At 42.2% G+C, this 17,816-nt stretch overlaps 2 protein-coding genes across 4 annotated transcripts; one reads left to right on the top strand and one right to left on the bottom strand.

The window, feature by feature from the left end:
• Positions 1-46: 46 nt before the first annotated feature.
• On the bottom strand, positions 47-1,393 carry LOC130574702 (protein BTG1-like). The gene is made up of 2 exons (XM_057368072.1): positions 1,205-1,393; positions 47-1,035 (listed from the first exon to the last, which is right to left on the bottom strand). Exons 1-2 carry the CDS (start codon positions 1,320-1,322, stop codon positions 683-685), a joined length of 471 nt encoding a protein of 156 aa, XP_057224055.1. The 5' UTR covers positions 1,323-1,393; the 3' UTR covers positions 47-682.
• A 3,119-nt stretch (positions 1,394-4,512) lies between these two features.
• On the top strand, positions 4,513-16,440 carry ATRIP (ATR interacting protein). Of its 3 annotated transcripts, none has more exons than XM_057368070.1 (13): positions 4,513-4,820; positions 6,033-6,115; positions 7,158-7,328; positions 7,960-8,075; positions 8,348-8,508; positions 9,482-9,580; positions 9,925-10,054; positions 10,788-11,516; positions 12,125-12,267; positions 12,816-12,907; positions 13,733-13,816; positions 14,090-14,339; positions 14,797-16,440. In XM_057368070.1, the coding sequence occupies exons 1-13, from the start codon at positions 4,544-4,546 to the stop codon at positions 14,856-14,858; spliced, it is 2,397 nt and encodes a 798-aa protein (XP_057224053.1). In that variant the 5' UTR covers positions 4,513-4,543; the 3' UTR covers positions 14,859-16,440. The 3 variants fall into 3 exon arrangements, with proteins under 3 accessions (XP_057224053.1, XP_057224054.1, XP_057224052.1); XM_057368071.1 differs by having other exon boundaries at positions 6,030-6,115; positions 9,982-10,054; XM_057368069.1 differs by having other exon boundaries at positions 6,030-6,115.
• Positions 16,441-17,816: the final 1,376 nt, after the last annotated feature.

Below are 17,816 nucleotides of genomic sequence, written 5' to 3'. Positions count from 1 at the left end.
AAAAAAAAAAAAAAAACCCAAAAGAAAAAAACCAAAACAAGTCACAAGCAGTTCAAGCAAGCCTTTATTTTTCTACTCCCATTAACTAGAAATAACAAGACAACTAATTCCCCAATTCCTTTTGCTAAAATGTTGGGTTGCGATGGAATCCAGCCCTCAAATAAATGTATGCTTTGAAAAGGGGAAAATGAAGTTATTTTTGTGATTTGTGCCTCACAGTCAAACCTGAATGACCCTGAGAGAAGTCTGTGCAGACAAATCACTGGAAAGATTTATGTGCAGTTTGTTAGATCTGTTTCCCACCCCCTCCCCCTCTGTGTTATTGCTCTGCAAATTGCAGATTTTTAATTTTTTAGCAAGTGCTAATTTTGACTAAAACCCATCATAAAGAGTGCTACAATAYTGCTTTTTATTACAAATAGCCAAAACTTCTTCGAAAATATAAATGTGTAAAACGATCCACCGACTGTACAGTGCATTTACAGGACACAACCCAGAAAATAACATGCAGTGTAAAGAACTGCTTTATACATTAGCCCTTGGCCACGAAGAACTTGGCAGTACTACCACGACTTTAATGACTACAGGGTGAAAAAAAAAACTAAAAAACAAAAAGCTCAGTTACATCTAACTTTACCACGAGGTTGGGATACATACAACATTGTACAGGGAAGAGTTGTTTTTAACTAGAAACCGTCATCATGTTGTAACTCTTGGAAGGGCTGGATCTGCCAATTCTCCACTCCTCCTTGCAGCTGGTCCTGCTCTCCAGCTGTTTGGCCGCCTTCCCCCCAGGCTGGGGGCTTTCGTAGAGCACACAGATAGACCCATCCTCACCTATGCGATAGGACACTTCAAAGGGGTCGACCCACAGTGTTAATTCGCTGGGTAAGAGCTGGAAGAGCCTYTCGTGGCTCAGTCCGATCATCCCCGCCGCCTTTCCTATCAAGGGGTCCATCTTATGGTTGATCCTGATGCAGCGGTAGCCGGAGCCCTTGGAGGGCACCAGGGGGAACCAGTGGTGCTTGTAGTGCTCTGCGGGAGGGAACAAAGAGGAGCGAGCTTCAGCGCGGGGCTGCGCTCCGCCGGACCCCAGCGGGATGCGGGGGGATGGAGGGGATGCAGCCGATGGAGGGAAGGGATGGAAGGAAGGGATGGAGGGGATGGAAGGAAGGGCTGGAAGGGATGCCCCCCCGGCACTCACCGCGCATCGCCTCCTGCAGGCACTCGCGGAAGCACCGCAGCTGCTCCTCGCCGACCCCGCCGGCGGCCCGCAGGAGGCGGGTCACGAACGCGGCCGCCGTGGAGATCTCGGTCCTCATGTCCGCCCCGGCCCCGCTGCCAGCGCCGCCCGGTCCGGCCCCCGCGGCCGGGGGCGGCTCCGCGCAACAGCCGCACGGCGCGGGCGGGACGGGGCGGGTTTGTTGTGCTGGCGGTGGGGCGGGACTAGCGCGGCCGCACGGACAGCCCGACGCACGGACACCCCCGCCCCGCCGGGCAGCGCTCGGTGCCTCCGGGCTGAACGCGGCCCCCCCGCGCCCTSCTGCTCCGCCCGGCCCGGCTCTCATTGACCCCAACGGAAATAACGGGTGAGACGCGCGGCCGCTCCGCGCTCACAGCCGGGCTCGACCCTGCGCCGCATTCCCACCCCAGGCCGGCGGCAGCTCCTCTCATGGCTCCATCAGCTCCATCGCCTGCTCCAGGCGGACACTGCTGTTTATCCTGTCTTGTTTCCTTTTCCCTCTCATTTCTCAGGATTCAATAGAAGCACAGTCTAAAAACCTCCCACCATCTCAGACATACAACTCCGAGGTCATCCTTCAAGTGTGGGATTTCCCTTTGCCTCTCCCAGCAAGCAACAAGAGCCTCAAATGGCAAAAAGTATTGACATTTGCCCAAAACCCAGACTACTCCTCTCCTAACCAACTCTCAGATCTGGAYTGAGATGCTATTTTGTTAKAGCAAATTTTCACTGTAGTTTCATTTGCATTTCAGTACCTCGTGCTATAGAAATTAACCTAAAAAAAATCTCTGCTGGTACCTGGACTGATTCAGTCATCCACTTAGTGCAGTTTTGGTTTATTCAATGTTTTAAGAATCAGARCACGAAACCCATTAATATCCAAGTTTATTAGAATAAGGGACAAAGAAACAACACTTGCATTGGAATTAGGAATTCTTGCTATCATTGAGAATAAACATACCATTTACAGCACTAAGAACTGCCCAAATCCAGTCATAAGTTATTAAACTTAATTCTTAATTATGCTAAAGAGCTCTCCCTTTCCACAATGTGTGCGTGCATATGAATAAATGCACAAATTTCCAGTTATCCCAGTGATTTYACTCTAACTCAGTCAGACAAGATTCTGCTAAAGCTGGGCCAGACATTGAGGGCTCGGGTTTTAACTTGCTTGTGAGAAACTAAAGTGAGGATCAGAGTAGAAATCAAATGAAGCAAGCAAATAAAAGTATTGCAAGCATCAAATGRTAATGCTAAAACTGTTTCCATGAATTGAAGTGTGGCATCCAGATCCATTAATCCTGAGGGGATCATTCAAATGAAAACAGAAATTCTGGCTATAAAAATCAAAATATGCCATAGCTATCAGGAAATGCTGAACTCCCACTTTGATTTCTTGTGCTCTCCTTAGGGAGTTTCAGATTTAAGACTCAATGTAAGCAAGAAGAAATCAGCAGATATGTAAYTGTTTGACTTTCATCCCCCTGCCCAAAAAGGGCTCCACAGGCAGCAATATTTAAAGCAAATTCTACAGCTCAGACTTACTTTGTTGTTATTCCTATCRTCTGTAAATCATTTTSTCTTCAGCAGGAACACCTRAAGTAGAGGAAAACAGAATCAGTGTCTTAGTTTATCTTCTTAAAAATAAAGTTTGGGCAAGTGTTCTGGTATTCTATTATTCCTCAATTTCAGCTAGAGAAAGAGGAGAAAGTAAAACTGAAGGTATATCATTCATCATATTGTAATTTAAAAGCAAAAATAATTTAAAAATAGYAACGACAGCAAATTCCTATTCATTTATCACCAAAAAACCCTACCAAAACAAAATCAAAAAACCCCACTAAAACAAAACAACACCAGAGTTAAGATGAAGCAATGCCTAAGTCAAGTTCCATTTAGATTGCTTAAATTAAGCTCTCAATACATGTCTCTACAAACACAGGCCGTGGAAACAGAGCACTAGAAATCACAAGAAGAGGTTTGAAACAAACTAAGCAATTTTGGTTTTACCTCCATCTCATTGAAGCATCTCTCTCTAAACATAAAGAAATAAAACCATTCTTGAAAGTAAGAACTACCTTTTCTTTATGGGTGGATTGCAAAAATGGATTATGTTACCGTTCCCCCTAGAGGAAGAAAAAATAATAATTCCAAACATAAAAAATGGTACCTTCAGTGATTTGAGCATTAAATCCATCTATAATTTCCCTAGTTTGGTACATAACGGGATAAAACAGGACTTCTTAGAGAAACAAAAAGAAAACCTTCAACCAGCATCTCAAAACTAAAGTGATCCAAGGGTTACTTCTCYCTGGGACTGCCCCTTCTCTGTGCACCTGAGCTGAGCAGATGCAGCTGCTCCCACCTGCTCTTCCATTGGGATCACCTGCTGCCAATTCAGCACAGCTGGAACAATGACCCTCAGGGCTTTCTTTGGSCCTTACTGGCTGGGCACAGGCTGCTCATGCACTGCATGGATAAAGAAAATTACACTCTAGTGTTAATCTAATTTTCCTGCATGTAATGRAGAATATTGAAATGAACAAGAGAAATCAGAACTGACAGAATTAGAAATATGTTCTACTAACATAGTGGTTTTCACTTAAAAGGTCATCAAGAGATGTTCAAATTTATTTATAGAAATTAAAATAATTAGTAACCTTATTTCAAAAATGTGCTGCAAGACTATAGTCTAGCGTCCACCTAAAAGGTCTATCAGCATAGCTGCGACCTCACATCCACCTGAGCTACAGAGCTGGAAAGTCTATTTTTCAGTCCACTTTTAAAAACAGGCAAGAYACGATTACAAAAGCAAGTTAATGCCAGTAATTTAACAGTGGGGGTTTAGCCACGACTTTTGCCAATACTGCACTTGCCTGACACTTTGATCTCTTAGAGGCTCCCGTTTAAGGGAGCCGCCCTCCCAGCCGCTGTGACGCCATCGTGCCCGGGARGAACCCGGGCACCGCGCGCGGTGTGATATCAACGGGACAACGCTCACCGTGACGTCACCACTCGAACTCTGACGTCACCGCTCGAACTCTGACGTCATCAYCTTTCCCTCACACCGCTGAGGAGACGAACCTTCCCGCCGCCCTTCTGACCAATCAGCGAGGCGCTTTCACAGCTGCTGTCCGCGGCCAATCCTGGGGGTGTTTACATCCAGCTCTGGGGCCGCCGCCACCCCATTGGCTGTGCGGAGACCGCTGCCCGGCGGTGATTGGCGGGCGGCTGTGCGCGCGGAGGGGCGTGGCCGGGGCGGCCCCTGTACGTGTGGGCCGCGCGGGTCCCGCTCCCGCCATGGCGGCGCTGCCCGGGCCGCGCAAGCGGAGCGGCCCCGCGCTCTGCGGGGRGAGCGGGGCTGCGGCCGCCCCGCCGGCGTTCCGGAACGGCCTTCCCCCGCACAAGCGCCCCAAGAGCGCCGCCACTGGGATTGTGGACCCCTTCGGGGACTGTGATGACTTCACGGCGGACGACCTGGAGCAGATCGATATCCTGGCTTCGCAGGCGCTGTCGCAGGATCCGCCCGCGGGACACGCGTGGGGAGCTCCGGAGCTGCTCCGGGGCGGGCGGCAAGGTCGGTGTGTCCCGGCGGCTGCCCGCCACTGCCCCGCTGCTGCGAAAGGGTTTGGTGTGCCTTTAGGAATCACAGAATGGCCTGGGTTGCAAGGGACCTTAAAGTTGATGAGTCCAYCCCTGTCATGGGCAGGGACACCTGCCACTATCCCAGGGTGCTCCGAGCACCGCCCAGCTTGGTTTGGACACTTCCAGGGATGGRGCAGCCACAGCTGCTCTGGGCACCCYATGCCAAGGCCTCGCCACCCTCACAGGGAAGAATTTCTTCTTAAGATCTAACTTAAATCTTAGCTTGAAGCCCMTCCCTCTTGTCCTGTCACCACAGGCTTTTGTAAAAAGACTTGCTCCGTGTTTCTTGTAAGTTCCTTTAAGGGAGTTGCTCCTACCTGTCCCCCTGGCCACCARCACCCCACGGTGGTACCCCTGGTGTCAGGGGGATGGTTGGGATTTAGAGCAATACCGAGAATAACAACTCCAGCAGGCACTGCATTGATCTCACAGCACCAGGAGCCTGTGCCCTGGTGTGTGGGGTTATGCCAGCGTGGGATATGGGTGCTGCATGTTAAACCTGCTAAATAAATGAGTTTCATACACTTTTAACATGCTTTAGGTATCAATTATAGTACCATTAACACACTTTAGRTATCATATCCTGGTAGCATATTGGCGTTCAGATTTTTTTCCGTGTTAATTTCCACTAGTAAATGCATTGCCTGCCTTGTATTAACAGTGATTTTCAAGTTTCCTTTAAAAAAAAAAAATGAAAGCAGGGGTTTCTTCATGAAGAATCTTAGAGGGCTTAAATCATCTAAGCATGTTTTAGGAATGCTAGCATCTACCAACTTGCCATGTAAACAAGTTTTCAATATTAAGTATTCAAACTAAAGTTATCTCGTAGGAAATATTTGCTTTTGATGTGGATCATCTTGCTGTTTTAGGATATGAGATGATCTTTAAGGTYCCTYTCAGCCCAAACCATTCTATGATTAGAAATGTGAAAGGGAGGGGGGGTGGTTCTTCTGTTACAAGAATTGATGCACAAGCACTAAGTTCCTGTGGTGATTAGATGAGGCAATTTTACGTGTTTGTAATCACACTAAAAWACAAAAATATTCAAATGTATGCAATGACAAATAACAAAACCTTGGTGTTGAGTCACCAGTGATGTRCATACGTCATCTGTGCTTCAGATCTTGGCTTTTCTCTGCAGCAGGAAGCAGGGCAGAAGATGGTCTGATGAGAGATGCATTCCAGTTTGAAGTGCTGCAGACACAGCATGAAGAAGTCAAACAGAAGGTTGGCGATATCTTCCCTTCCCCTTTAAATACCATACTTTTGACAGGATTAACTAAAAGGTGCAATAAATCCAGTCCCAAGCATTTAATTCAAATCAAGTTGATCAATAATCTTTGTAATCCACGGGTCTGTTAAAATCATTATATTAGGAGTAGCTCTAACAATATTAAAAAGAGCAATATTTTATTTCTTGGTCATTTCAGAATAGCAAATGCTAATTTTTCAGTTTTATTTGTTCCCTATCAAATAATTTCTGGGCCCTGTTAGCCAGTCAGCAGGAGTTATTTTGTTCAACTTAAAAGATTTGAGAATGTGATGTCATTTTTAAGTGGCTTTATGTTATCTTACTTTCTGGTATTCCTTTATGGAAAGATGCTCTATTTCCCTTTCTCATTCTTACCTCTGTTCTCTGAATCTTTCCCAGCTCTATTATTTTCACCTTTATCAGGGAATCTCCTACCTGAACCCCACGTTAAATCATCGTTTTACAGGTTTTTTTTTACAATTTACATTTTACAGAGGTGTCTTTCTGTTTTTTTCCTCTTGCATTTCTGAGTAACTTCTTTATTATCACTCCAAAGTCTTGTCTCTGAGTGGTGCTGGCTGCTCAGGAATATTAGAGACTCAGTCATGAAGAGACTGTCTGGGGGTGGTACCTTGTCTTAACACAGAGTGTTTGTTGGCTGCCCTGATGGATGTAACAGTATACTTAAATTAACACTATTATCATCCAAACAATGAATAAATTATTGATCTGTGTGACTAGACACTTAAAAACAAAAACAAACAAAACAACCAAAAAACAAACCAAAAGATAATTGCAGAGAAAGGGGAAGAGAAGAATGGTCTCATCATTTTCAATTATGTGAAAGAAAACAGTTGCTGAGCCTGATTTAATCAGAAAAAGATGAGAGGCAATGTGTAGAATTTCTGACCTGGGTCACCCGGAGCGTTTTTGTCCCTAGAAATTACAGATCCACATGATTTTCAACGACATTCTTTTGGTTATATCCATCCCTTAATGGAATTTCTCTGTTTGCAGCTGAAAGAAATGCAGGATCAAATTCTCACTAAAAATGGAGAAATTAAAATTCTGCGTGACTCGATGCAGCAGATGGAGCATGCTATAGAGGAACAGAAAAGATCATACCTGCTACTGGAACAGCAAAAATCTCAGATTTTAAGTGAAAAAGAAAAAGAATTCTCCAAAAAGGTTTGTAAATATGTCAGTTACCTGCAGATCCCATGCAGAAGCTAATTTATGGTGTCACAGACCATTTAGGCAAAGGAAGAACATTTGTATGAGATTTCCACACAATTCACGCTTTTATTTTCTTACCTAAAAGAAAGCATTTTTAAGAACTCACTGAGGGTTTTCCCTTGACAAAACAAAGGGGTAAAATTCAGGTGGTAGAGGTTCTCATTTGCTTGTTGTTTTTTTKAAGCCATCCCAAGAACATTGCAATTGAAATGTATTTTACAGTGGGAAAAAGCGACAGAACATGCTTTGTGGCTCTGATCRGGTTGCTATTCCTGTTGCAGTCTTTGTGCAAGGCCTGAAGAGGACAGTGGCTGCTTTTGTCCAGTTGACTCTGCAGTTACAGCCTCACTTGTTGCCATGCTCTGTGTGGCACTTGGTCTGTCTTAGCCACTCACAAAGGCTTCTTGCCTGAACTCCTGGCACTTGGTTCTCACATAGTGTTAATTGGAATAACCTTCCAAAAAATGGAGATCTTGTGCAGAGTTCACAGTAAGTAAATGGTGCTCTTGAGCTCTTATGGTAACTCTGCAGTTACAACCACCTGAGTTGGTAACAGTAAAACTGTCCTGAACTCCTCTTTCAGTTGCAGTCCTTGCACTCGGAGCTGCAGTTCAAGGATGCAGAAATGAATGAATTAAGAACACGACTTGAGAACTATGAAAGAAATAAACACRTTTCGCAGGCAGTTCCAACAACAAGGTAGGGGGGTTGGAAAATAATTTGTGTTTATTTTTGCAATAGATGTGCTTAAATTGTTGAAGAGGTTTTCTTTCCTCATGTAACTCTTAGCTCTGTTGTCTTAAAAAAGTACAGCCAAAAAGGTCTGTTGAACTCTATTGGAATTTGCTCAAAAAGGGCCTTCCTTGTATCTGTGTCAGAAATTCAAAGTTTATAGTGAAGTACTTTTAAAACATTAATGCAAAGAAAATTGGTTCTTGATTACAAAATACTGATTCATTTTTCTRTCTTAGCCCCAAAAAGAATCTTGCGGTACAAGTGAAATCAGAAGGATGCTCTTTACAGCCTGGAAAACGATCTTTCCCTACAAAGGAATCCTTCAATGCTGAAACGTCCACTAGGCTGTTGTGTTCTTCAGGAAATTTGATGGCTTCAACTACTTTAATCAAAGAAGGTAAACCTGTTTTTAGCTGAACATTCTGTCTTAGAGAAGGGTTTTGGTACTATGTGACTGWACAGTTACAGTCAGCTCACAGTTACTTGTTTTATTTTCGTTTTGCTTAAATTTCTTTCCGCTTTTTACCAACTGGAGTTARTAGCCATGACTGAAATTTGCATCAAGATAATTTTAATTCACACCTTCAYACCAGATGCCAAGGTGTCAGTGATGAAGCGGCCAATGGTTGCAATAAAAAACTTAGCRTGATGAACTAAAAATCCAAATTGTTCATCTGTCTTTTCTCATTGAATAAAGAATAGGAAATRATTTGCCTATTTCTTGAATTGGTCTGCTAGTCAGCTAATGCATTTTTTGTATACTTCTTCTGGTTTCAAAGCTGACCGTTTTTGGGGATTGGATTTAAAAGGGTACATATTTAGCCATATTGCAGTAAACAACTGAAACAATACACTCATTTCCTCTTTTATGTGTAGGGCAGTAGTTCTCACAAAATTTTATTTTGAAATTAATTTAGAAAAGCTTAGGAAATTAATATCTGCATGTATTTGAAGATTGCTCTAATATGATAGAAAATTAGTGCTTTGGGAAATAATAAATGGAAGAAATTTGAATATCATCAACTAATCCTTACTTGAAGACTCATGAAAAATCTGAGATGCTGCTGTCAGTTACACTGTTCATTCTGAAAAAACAGGCAGTAGGAACTCCAGCAAAAAGAAAAATGCAGTAGCCTTAAAGCATTAGTATTGCTACTGTTATGGTAACAAYACTCAATATACCTGTTCGTTTGAAAAAATACCTTTATTTACTTTTCTTCTGAACCCTGCAAGGCTTTTGGCTTTAGTTTGCCTGGTAATTGTGACACATAGAGACAGTTAAAAGAGTATCTAACCTGTGGCTTAGTGTGTGTAAAAGGTGGATGCAGACCTATAAGCAGTGCAGTCCTCACAATCACTGTTTGTTTCAGACAGTAAGATAACCCTTCCTGAAGTGTCATCCCTGAAGCAGCACAAAGCAACGGGAAAAAACGGTTCCTACAAMTCTGTCCCCAAACAAAATATACAAGGTAACTTAATTCTGTTAATGCAGAAATAAAACCAGGAGAAATGTACTTGTAAAGAAAAAACAAAACCCATTGTTAGCAAAACAGCTGGGATATGTGATCACTTGGCTCAACCTATTTTGTTAAAAYGGGATCATTATTAAAATACCTCTAAATACAATTTGGTTAATATTTAAAAAATATATTATTTTTTTCTGAAAATCATCCTCTTGTTAAGAAAGAAGATTAATAATGGAAAAAAACTTTGAGGTTTAGAGCACTCTAAATACGGCTGATCTTTTGAAATAGTAATTTTTTATTGTTGATGATGGCAGAACTACTCCAAAGAAAATTTGGTATCCTTTCAGGTTCTATTTTGCTGAATGCACTGATGAAGCAACCCATTGTCCCTGGGTCATTTCTAGGACTCTGCCACCTTCTTAGCAGCAACCCTGAGTCTCTACCTGGAGTTTCCTTGCCACCCAACTCYTTGGATACGTGAGTTTTATTTAAACTGTATTGGCCATGTTCATCACAGTGGCATTCTCTGCACTAGGAAACACGTGGTCATGTAGGACAGCTCATTGCCTGTGGTAAATCCTGCTGTGCTTATGCCACGTAATGCAAAATCTGTAACATCATTCTGCATCTTTGATTATCACAGATGCTAATCAGTGGAACATCACTAAGAGATAAATTAGGTTAATTATCTAATGGGGGGAGGCASCTGGGAGTGGCTGTTAGCAGCTTGCATTGCAATGAGTCAAGCACCTGAACATGATCAGGAGTTAAAGGGGAAGAAAATATGGAAAATGTAATTAAAAGTCGGGTTTATATCTACAAAATAGAAACTCTGTTCAATTTGTAATGTGTAATTTGTGAGCAACTTTCCAAGATATATTTCCTGGTAAAACATTTTTAAAATAAATATTGTATATGAATTATAATAGTTTTTCACTTTACAGAAAGTAAAGTGTAGCTTCTGAAATACCTTTGCTTTCCTGATACATTATTTTATTAGTAATGAAATCTAGGAATGCTTTGAAATTGCTCTTCCACGGTGGTATCAAGGAGTAGGATGATTTTCCCTCTTTTTTTCTATTTTGGGAACTGACATCTYTTCTTACTCTGGCCTTTTTGTTATTCAGTTCATAATGTGGGTAACTCTGATTTCAACTCTGTTCTCTGCCTTCTCGTGTGAAGCATTTCCCTTTTACTTCTATTTGGACAGGAAGTCCACACAACTCCCCAGCAGCAGGACAACTCAAGGAGATGGTCCTCTTGTATCCCTGCAAGAAGCTCAAAAACTGGCATTAACAGGATTGAACCTGATTGCTCTGGATGAAGGATTACCTGAGGGAAGGCCAGCAGAAGGCAGGGCAGGGCTCCTGCCCCTCACACAGAGCAGGATCCGAGGTGCTGTGCATCTCCTGCCCTTGGTGGAGCACCACGTTGGTGCTTTGTGCCGAGCAGAGCAGCTCGGGGTCACACCAGGGAAYGGGACCTGTGGAACCCATTCAGCTGCTGCTTCCAGAACCAGCACAAACACMGTGTCAAGCAAGGACGACTTCAGGTTGTCTCTTGAAGAAACTGCTCTTGTATCACTGGGGATTCTTTATTATTTGGTGTTCTACAGCTGGGATGTTGTCCACACACTGCTGTCTGCTGAAGTGGAGAAAAGTTCTGCTGCTGGAGATGAACAGGTTTTCAAGATGGACAAAAATGTGTTGTGTGACAATCAGTGTGATAATAAAGAAGAGAGCAGGACACAAGAAGGGYTGCCTGCAGCTCCACAGGAWCCTCCTAATAATGATGGAGCTCCACATTCCTTGTTTAAAAAGCTGCTTCAGATTTTAGCTTTTTCTGCTGCAAGGGGCTCCCAGACTGACAATATCCTGAGCCAAAGCCTCAAGGTTTTGGTGAAATTAGCTGAAAATTCAACAATAGACTTGTTAATAAAGTAAGTCAGTGATAGCTTTAAAATTATTTCAGACTTTGCTGTTCAGCAGTTGTCTTTCTCTGTTGAAACACGGATGCAATTTCAGTAGGAGCTGTGCCATGTATGAGAGAAATCACCTCTCACCTTTGAAAAGCAGCCGAGGCTCTTTCTACTGCCTTGCTGCTAATGAGTGTAGTGATCATCCCTGGTCTGTAACAAGGTGTGCTGATGTTCATCTGAAGCCGTACTRTTGCCTTATGGAAAGTGAAGAAGCTTCTTAAGGCTGCATGCAGTGGATCAGAATATTTATAACATTTATTTTGGGGTTTTGTGATTGCTGAGAGGTGCCTAAGGAAGGAAAGCACAGGATTTTTTTATGGCATCAAAATGCCACTCAAAAGTGAGACATTTTGCCTGCTCATGACGTAATACAACTACAGTGTGAACTGCAGAGCAGCTGCCACATGTAACTATTTTTTTCAGCATACTTTGTATTTATGGCAGATAATTTGAGATCAGGTATATCCTGAATATCTAAAAAGGCACAAATTATAATGCTGTCTACAAAAAATAATATATTTTCAACTTATCACTGCACTTCMCATTTCTAACTAAGTTTTGTTTTGAAGTTTCCAGCACTTACTGAGTAACCAGACACTGCAGCGCTGTCTGTGTCCCGAGACCCCTCTGCCTGCTGTGCTCCTGACTGTGAGACTCCTGTGTGTTCTTGCTCAGCACCACGAGTTGGTTACTCAGCTCTGTTCTCATTCAGGTAAAAGACTACCAGACAAAGAACTTACTGTGACTAAAAGTAATGCAAACAGGCCTTGCTCCAAGGTRCTAAAACCCTAAAAGGCAAAAAGACTGCTATGTTACCTGAAAACTTGTTTTCTARTTATTATTTGGAGAGCATTTGTCTTATGGTCTCTCTACAAGCATTGTTTTTGATAGCAATTTTAAGACCACTTTCTAGATGTTGTATTCAAGGCTGATGAGGAAAAAATGGGCTTTTGAGGMGTTTTAAATTTATCCATACACATGGCACTGTTGAGTTCAGAGATTTCAGTACTCTGTACAACAAACGATCTCTGTCCAGTTCCTTATGAATGGAACCAGGACAGGATTACCACAATGGCAAATATGAAGTTTAGCAATACCAATTTCCTCAGCATTGCTGAAGATGTGTGAAGCAAAGGAAAAAGCTGGACCTGTACCATGAGTCCTAGGATAGCACTCAAAATGTTTTCTTGCCTGATAGAATTAATTTTTGTCATGAACAAGTGGCTGGTTGGGAAAAGAACAAAGTTTTCTCTGTTTCAGACACCTGCCTGCTTCTTGCACTCTATATGTACATAACATCAAGACCAGATAAATCAGCATCTGAAATGCTTTGGCTTCAGCTGGAGCAAGAGGTAACCACGGCTGATTGTCCACATGCTCTTTCCTTCTCCTTCCAGTTGGGGGAGTGGGAGGAGCAGGACAATGCACAAATTGTCTGAAAACAAGTTCTTTCTCTAGCTGAAATATGAAACTGCAAGTATGGGCTTGCACTAAGAGATTACATTAATTTTTGAAAGGACTTGCTTGAAACTGAATCAGTAACTATCCTTGCAGAGAACATTGCTCATGATAGTCTTTTAAGTCACTGAAAAAACCAAGATCCTACAATGACTGCAGATGTTCAACATTAAGCTTTATTTTGATTTTAGATCAATAGAAGAGTAAAARGAAGCAAGATTTGTGTTCCATTTTGGTTGTGTTTATTACACATAAAAGGCACTCTGTAGTGATTTAGGGTTTATGTTCCTTGCATTCAGTGGAAATGCTAACTTGCTGTTTTATGGTTATATAGAAAGAAAAACTTTTCAAATGATGTTTTTTGTACTGGAAGAAGTAACTTGTCTGAKGTTCTATTTGCTCTACTTCCCTCCTTTTAAAGAATTTTGAACCATTTCCATTATCCCTCTACCTGCATTGTCATATTAAGTGTAAATGCATTTTCTATATGCAGTGAATTAGAGGCCACTGACCTTGTCAGCCTCACTTATTAGAAAGTTGAGGTGTCTGTGCAAGGCAAATTTTATGTCTTGTAAGTTTTGCAGGGGAAAAAAACTTGTACAAATTTGAGAGAAAAGATATAAACTGTTAAGAGAAAAAAATAACCCAAGAATATGTGAAACTAGCAATGAATAATCATATCTTAATACTGACTCTCACACAAGCTGTGTTTGTAACAGACAGTCAGGCTCCTGACACGCTGCATGTGGTGCTCCAGACCAGCAGTGTTATTTCCTGGCACAGACTGTCAGTGCAGCCTCGAGGTACGTTCACCACAATCCCCCAGTTTAACCTGCTGAGAACTTTACTGTCAATGCTGAAATTGCTTTTTTCCTTTTTTTTTWATTTGCTGTAGTGAAACGGAAGTGTCCTGTACTTTAGAGGATGCCACCTTCTAAGAAGCTTGCTATGGCTTGCTAGAAAATATTCTGAAATTTGAAACTTTGAAGAGATTAAGCAATAAAGTTCATAATGAAATAAGTTTTCTGCTCCTGTATTTTTACTTTGGTACTGAGGCACTGTTTTTCCTCTTGCAGGTGATTAAGGCACTAATTGTAATGTTGCACAGACAGTGGATGAAGATTAGAAGATCTGAGACCAGCTTGTGTGCACATAAGGARCAAGTTATTCAGTTTTTACGGGATGCTGTTTTACTGTTGCACAGCCTGTCTCAGAAAGATAAACTGTTCCATGAACACTGTTTGGAAGTTCTCCATCAATATGACCAAGCCATGCCAGGCATAAGAGCCATTCTCAAAAAGACTCAAAAACTGACTGCCTCTGAAGGTAAAACTCGGTCAAACATTGGCTTTTTTCCACACTGTAGAAATAGAAATTTCTCATCTGGCACTTGTCTCTTTTAACATGTACCATGGATGGCTGTTGCTCAGACCTCTGGAGGGAGTTTAGATTGGATATTAGGAAAAATTTTACCTTGTGAGGGTGGTGAGACCCTGGCACAGGTTGCCCAGAGAAGCTTTGGCTGCCCCATCCCTGGAAGTGTTCAAGGCCAGGCTGGACAGGGCTTGGAGTAACCTGACATAGTGGAAGGTTGTCCCTAAAAAAGTTATTAAAGAAAAGAGGGGGAGAAGTTTGTGTGATAAAACACAAATCTGAAGACCTGTTTGCATGGAACCTCACAAAGGCTATTTGCTGTAGTCTTCTACAGCCAGATACCAGCTGTAATTATTCTCTATCAATGAGAAAAAGTTACTCTCTGAAACATGGTTATTTTTTGTTGCAGAGCTGATTTTGGATGAATTGTATCCTCCTGAGCCAGAAGACCAAGGAATGGACTCCAGCTAGCCAACATCAAAGAGCAAAAATCTCTGTCCTTCCTCTTTCTGAATCATCWTTGCCAATGTGCCTGTGAACTTTAAATCGTCCTTTTAAGTGATAATTGTAGGTTGCACTCAAACACAGCACAACTGAGATGTTTCTTTGCTGTTATTTCAGTGCCATTTCAGTGTAGCTGAAAGSAAAGGAATTTTGATGAGAGTGATACTGCTGTTCAAACCCACTCAATGGCTTATGACTGGTTCTGGTTATTAATTTCATCCTGTATGAAACTGCTGTGAATGGAATGGAAATTTCTCTCTGTTCTCTMTTTTACTGTGACCACAGCTGAATTTATGATGCTGAATATGTTGAGGTGTTTGGCATCACTACATTCATATGACGCCTTTTGAACACACTTGTTTTGTTTGTAGCTGTAACACTTTTCCGTGAGACTTCCACAATTTTCATATTGTTGATATTAGTAAACAGTTTATGGTGATTTTAAAAACCCTTCTAGAAATAACTYAGGAGTTGGCAGATCACTAGAGGGCTTTGAATTTCCTGCTGAGGGTTGGGCATCTGAGTTCACTCAGTTTCATGAATCTTTTGGAAATGTAACTACTGCGATGACAAAATGAAAAATACTACAATGTACATTTTATAATTCACTTTAAAAAGAGTAAGATGGTACAGCTGCCRAGTGCATCCTAGGCAATAGCAGGATATCTAAATGTGTGCAGAATGACTGGGAGGGTTTTGGTCATAGTGAAAATGTTCAGTTTTCAACAGGGAGTTGGTTAAGAAAGAGCCTTAAACCAGGTACCAGGAGGACAAGAGAYTGTACTAGAGTGGGAAGGAAGCCCTTGGAAAACTGGAAAGCATTCAGTTCTSTGGTCATGCCCAAAGAGGCTGTTGCCTGCCCTGGAGCAAAGAGCCCACTCCAGTGTGCTCAGCAAGCTCTTGGCTTGGCTTTGGCAAAGAACTTTCCCAGAAATGTGGAAGAATCAGGATAATCAGCATCTCCCGAGGGCCAAAGCTCCTTCCTCCTCCCCATGTGGGCTCAGCCTCCTCCTCTCTGAGCAGCAGCTGCACCAGGCAGGGCCAGGTCATTTCTGTGAAACACAAGCTGCCCACTGCTCCTCTCAGTTACAGGTTTCAGGTCCCTTGTAGCATCTGGAAAACAGCCGTTTTCCTGCTGAAATGCAGCAAGGAAGGATGCACAGGCCTAAGCAGCAAAGCTTTCAGAGTCTGTGTGGGCTTGCATGGTCCTGACCCTGGAGCTGTCACCAGGGCCATGGACAAGCTGTGCTGCAGAGGCTGGTGTGACAAAAAACATTTGACTAGTCCATGTAAATTAAATAAGCAAATAAACAAAGCAACCCAAAAAAAAGATAAAACCACTGAACAGCATTTGCTGGTCTTCAGGATTAGAGAGAAGAGCTGGAAGATGTCATGTAAAAGCCCTTTAAGAAGAGCASAGGGAGCAGGAGCTGTGGTACAGCAGTGACTGGCTGTGAGCCTGCTGTGAGGGGCAACCTTAGAGCTGTCCAACAAAGATATGACAGTCACAGKATCTCAGATATCCMAGAAYGGAGTGATCTGCCATCACTTTTCARCCCTTAATTTCTCCRAAYAATTCATAGAGATRAGACACATTTATCCATGTTGGGGTAAACAGACCAAATGAACTGTTAAGAACAGTTTGGACAAAAACYAGTTAAGGAATMCCRAACTSTTGGAGCAATCCAGTTATAAAAATRTGTTTAAAAAATTCCTGGCTTCATCTAAAGGGTGTGTGTATGGCAACTTGGCAAAAGGGAGAAGTGGATAATTGCTAAACTCGATATAAACAGAAGAGTTATCTGTGGAAAAAACTGGTAGGAAAACCCCTAACTGTTCCCTCCTGGTTCTGCATCCCCTCCCATCCACCCCCTCTAAAAGACAACACCCAAATATTGTRTTTGCACTCTCATTGGGTTTTCTCCCAACTCTGGACTTTAAAGTAGTAAAATCCAGGCTCCGTACATCAAACAGACCCAAAACTYTACAATTTCACTGGCAGAAATTACATAACAGCATGGTATTGTGAAATTAAACCATAGCTTTTAAAATTGAAGGCATTTTMTGTGACTGAAAAGTTCACATTCCTAAGGAAACATGGGGCACTACTCTTAAAAAGGCAGAAATACAGAACCAACATAACTCATTATTTGTTAAGACATTTACAGTAAACAACCTCGTCAGGATTATTTTAAGACTGTGCTGACTTTCTGTAATTCTTCCCTTTTTACATTCTCCTGGAATTTTTCTCAGGATTAAAAAGAACAAATCATGTATCCAACAGCTGATTATCCCCAACCATCAGTTCTTCACTCCCTGAAGAATTCCCAACAAAGCAGCTTTTCCACAGCCAGTTTGCATTTCCCCACCATGGTACAGATAAGCTGTGCCTCCATATTAACTGARAAAAGCAATTTATTCTGGCATCAAGCACAGTCACAGGACTGAACAATGAAGTATTGAGCAACAAGGAAAGCCACTAGGCATGTTCTACACATGATCATCACATTCCTCAGCAGCAGCCACCCATCTGTTTCCTTGCCCATGGGCAGTTTCCCCTYAGCTCTAAGCTAAGCTCACCAGAGCTGCTTTTTGCTGTTCAATGAGCCGTGCTTTCTACACCTGGCAGAATCATTGACTTGGTGAGGTTGGAAGGGGCCTCTACAGCTCATCCAGCCCCCAAATAAAACTCCCCCAGAGAAGCCAAATAATTGCTTTGAGTCATATCAGGCCTCAAAACACATCATTTTAAACCAAGCTGAAATAGGTGAAGGTGACAAATACAAAATACCTCATCCTCTAGCACATAGCATCCCTGACCTGAATTGGATTTATTCATATTAATCCCACTAGTGTGAGCTACTGCTTAAAAGTTTGTGCTAAACAATTAGAACAAAGTCATCTTAACAACTGAATGTTATTAAK

This window comes from Malurus melanocephalus, unplaced genomic scaffold (assembly GCF_030028575.1).
Source record: "Malurus melanocephalus ecotype Western Australia unplaced genomic scaffold, MMel_1.1 scaffold_87, whole genome shotgun sequence".
Lineage (NCBI taxonomy): Eukaryota > Metazoa > Chordata > Aves > Passeriformes > Maluridae > Malurus > Malurus melanocephalus.
This window is presented reverse-complemented; position numbering and strand designations above follow the sequence as displayed.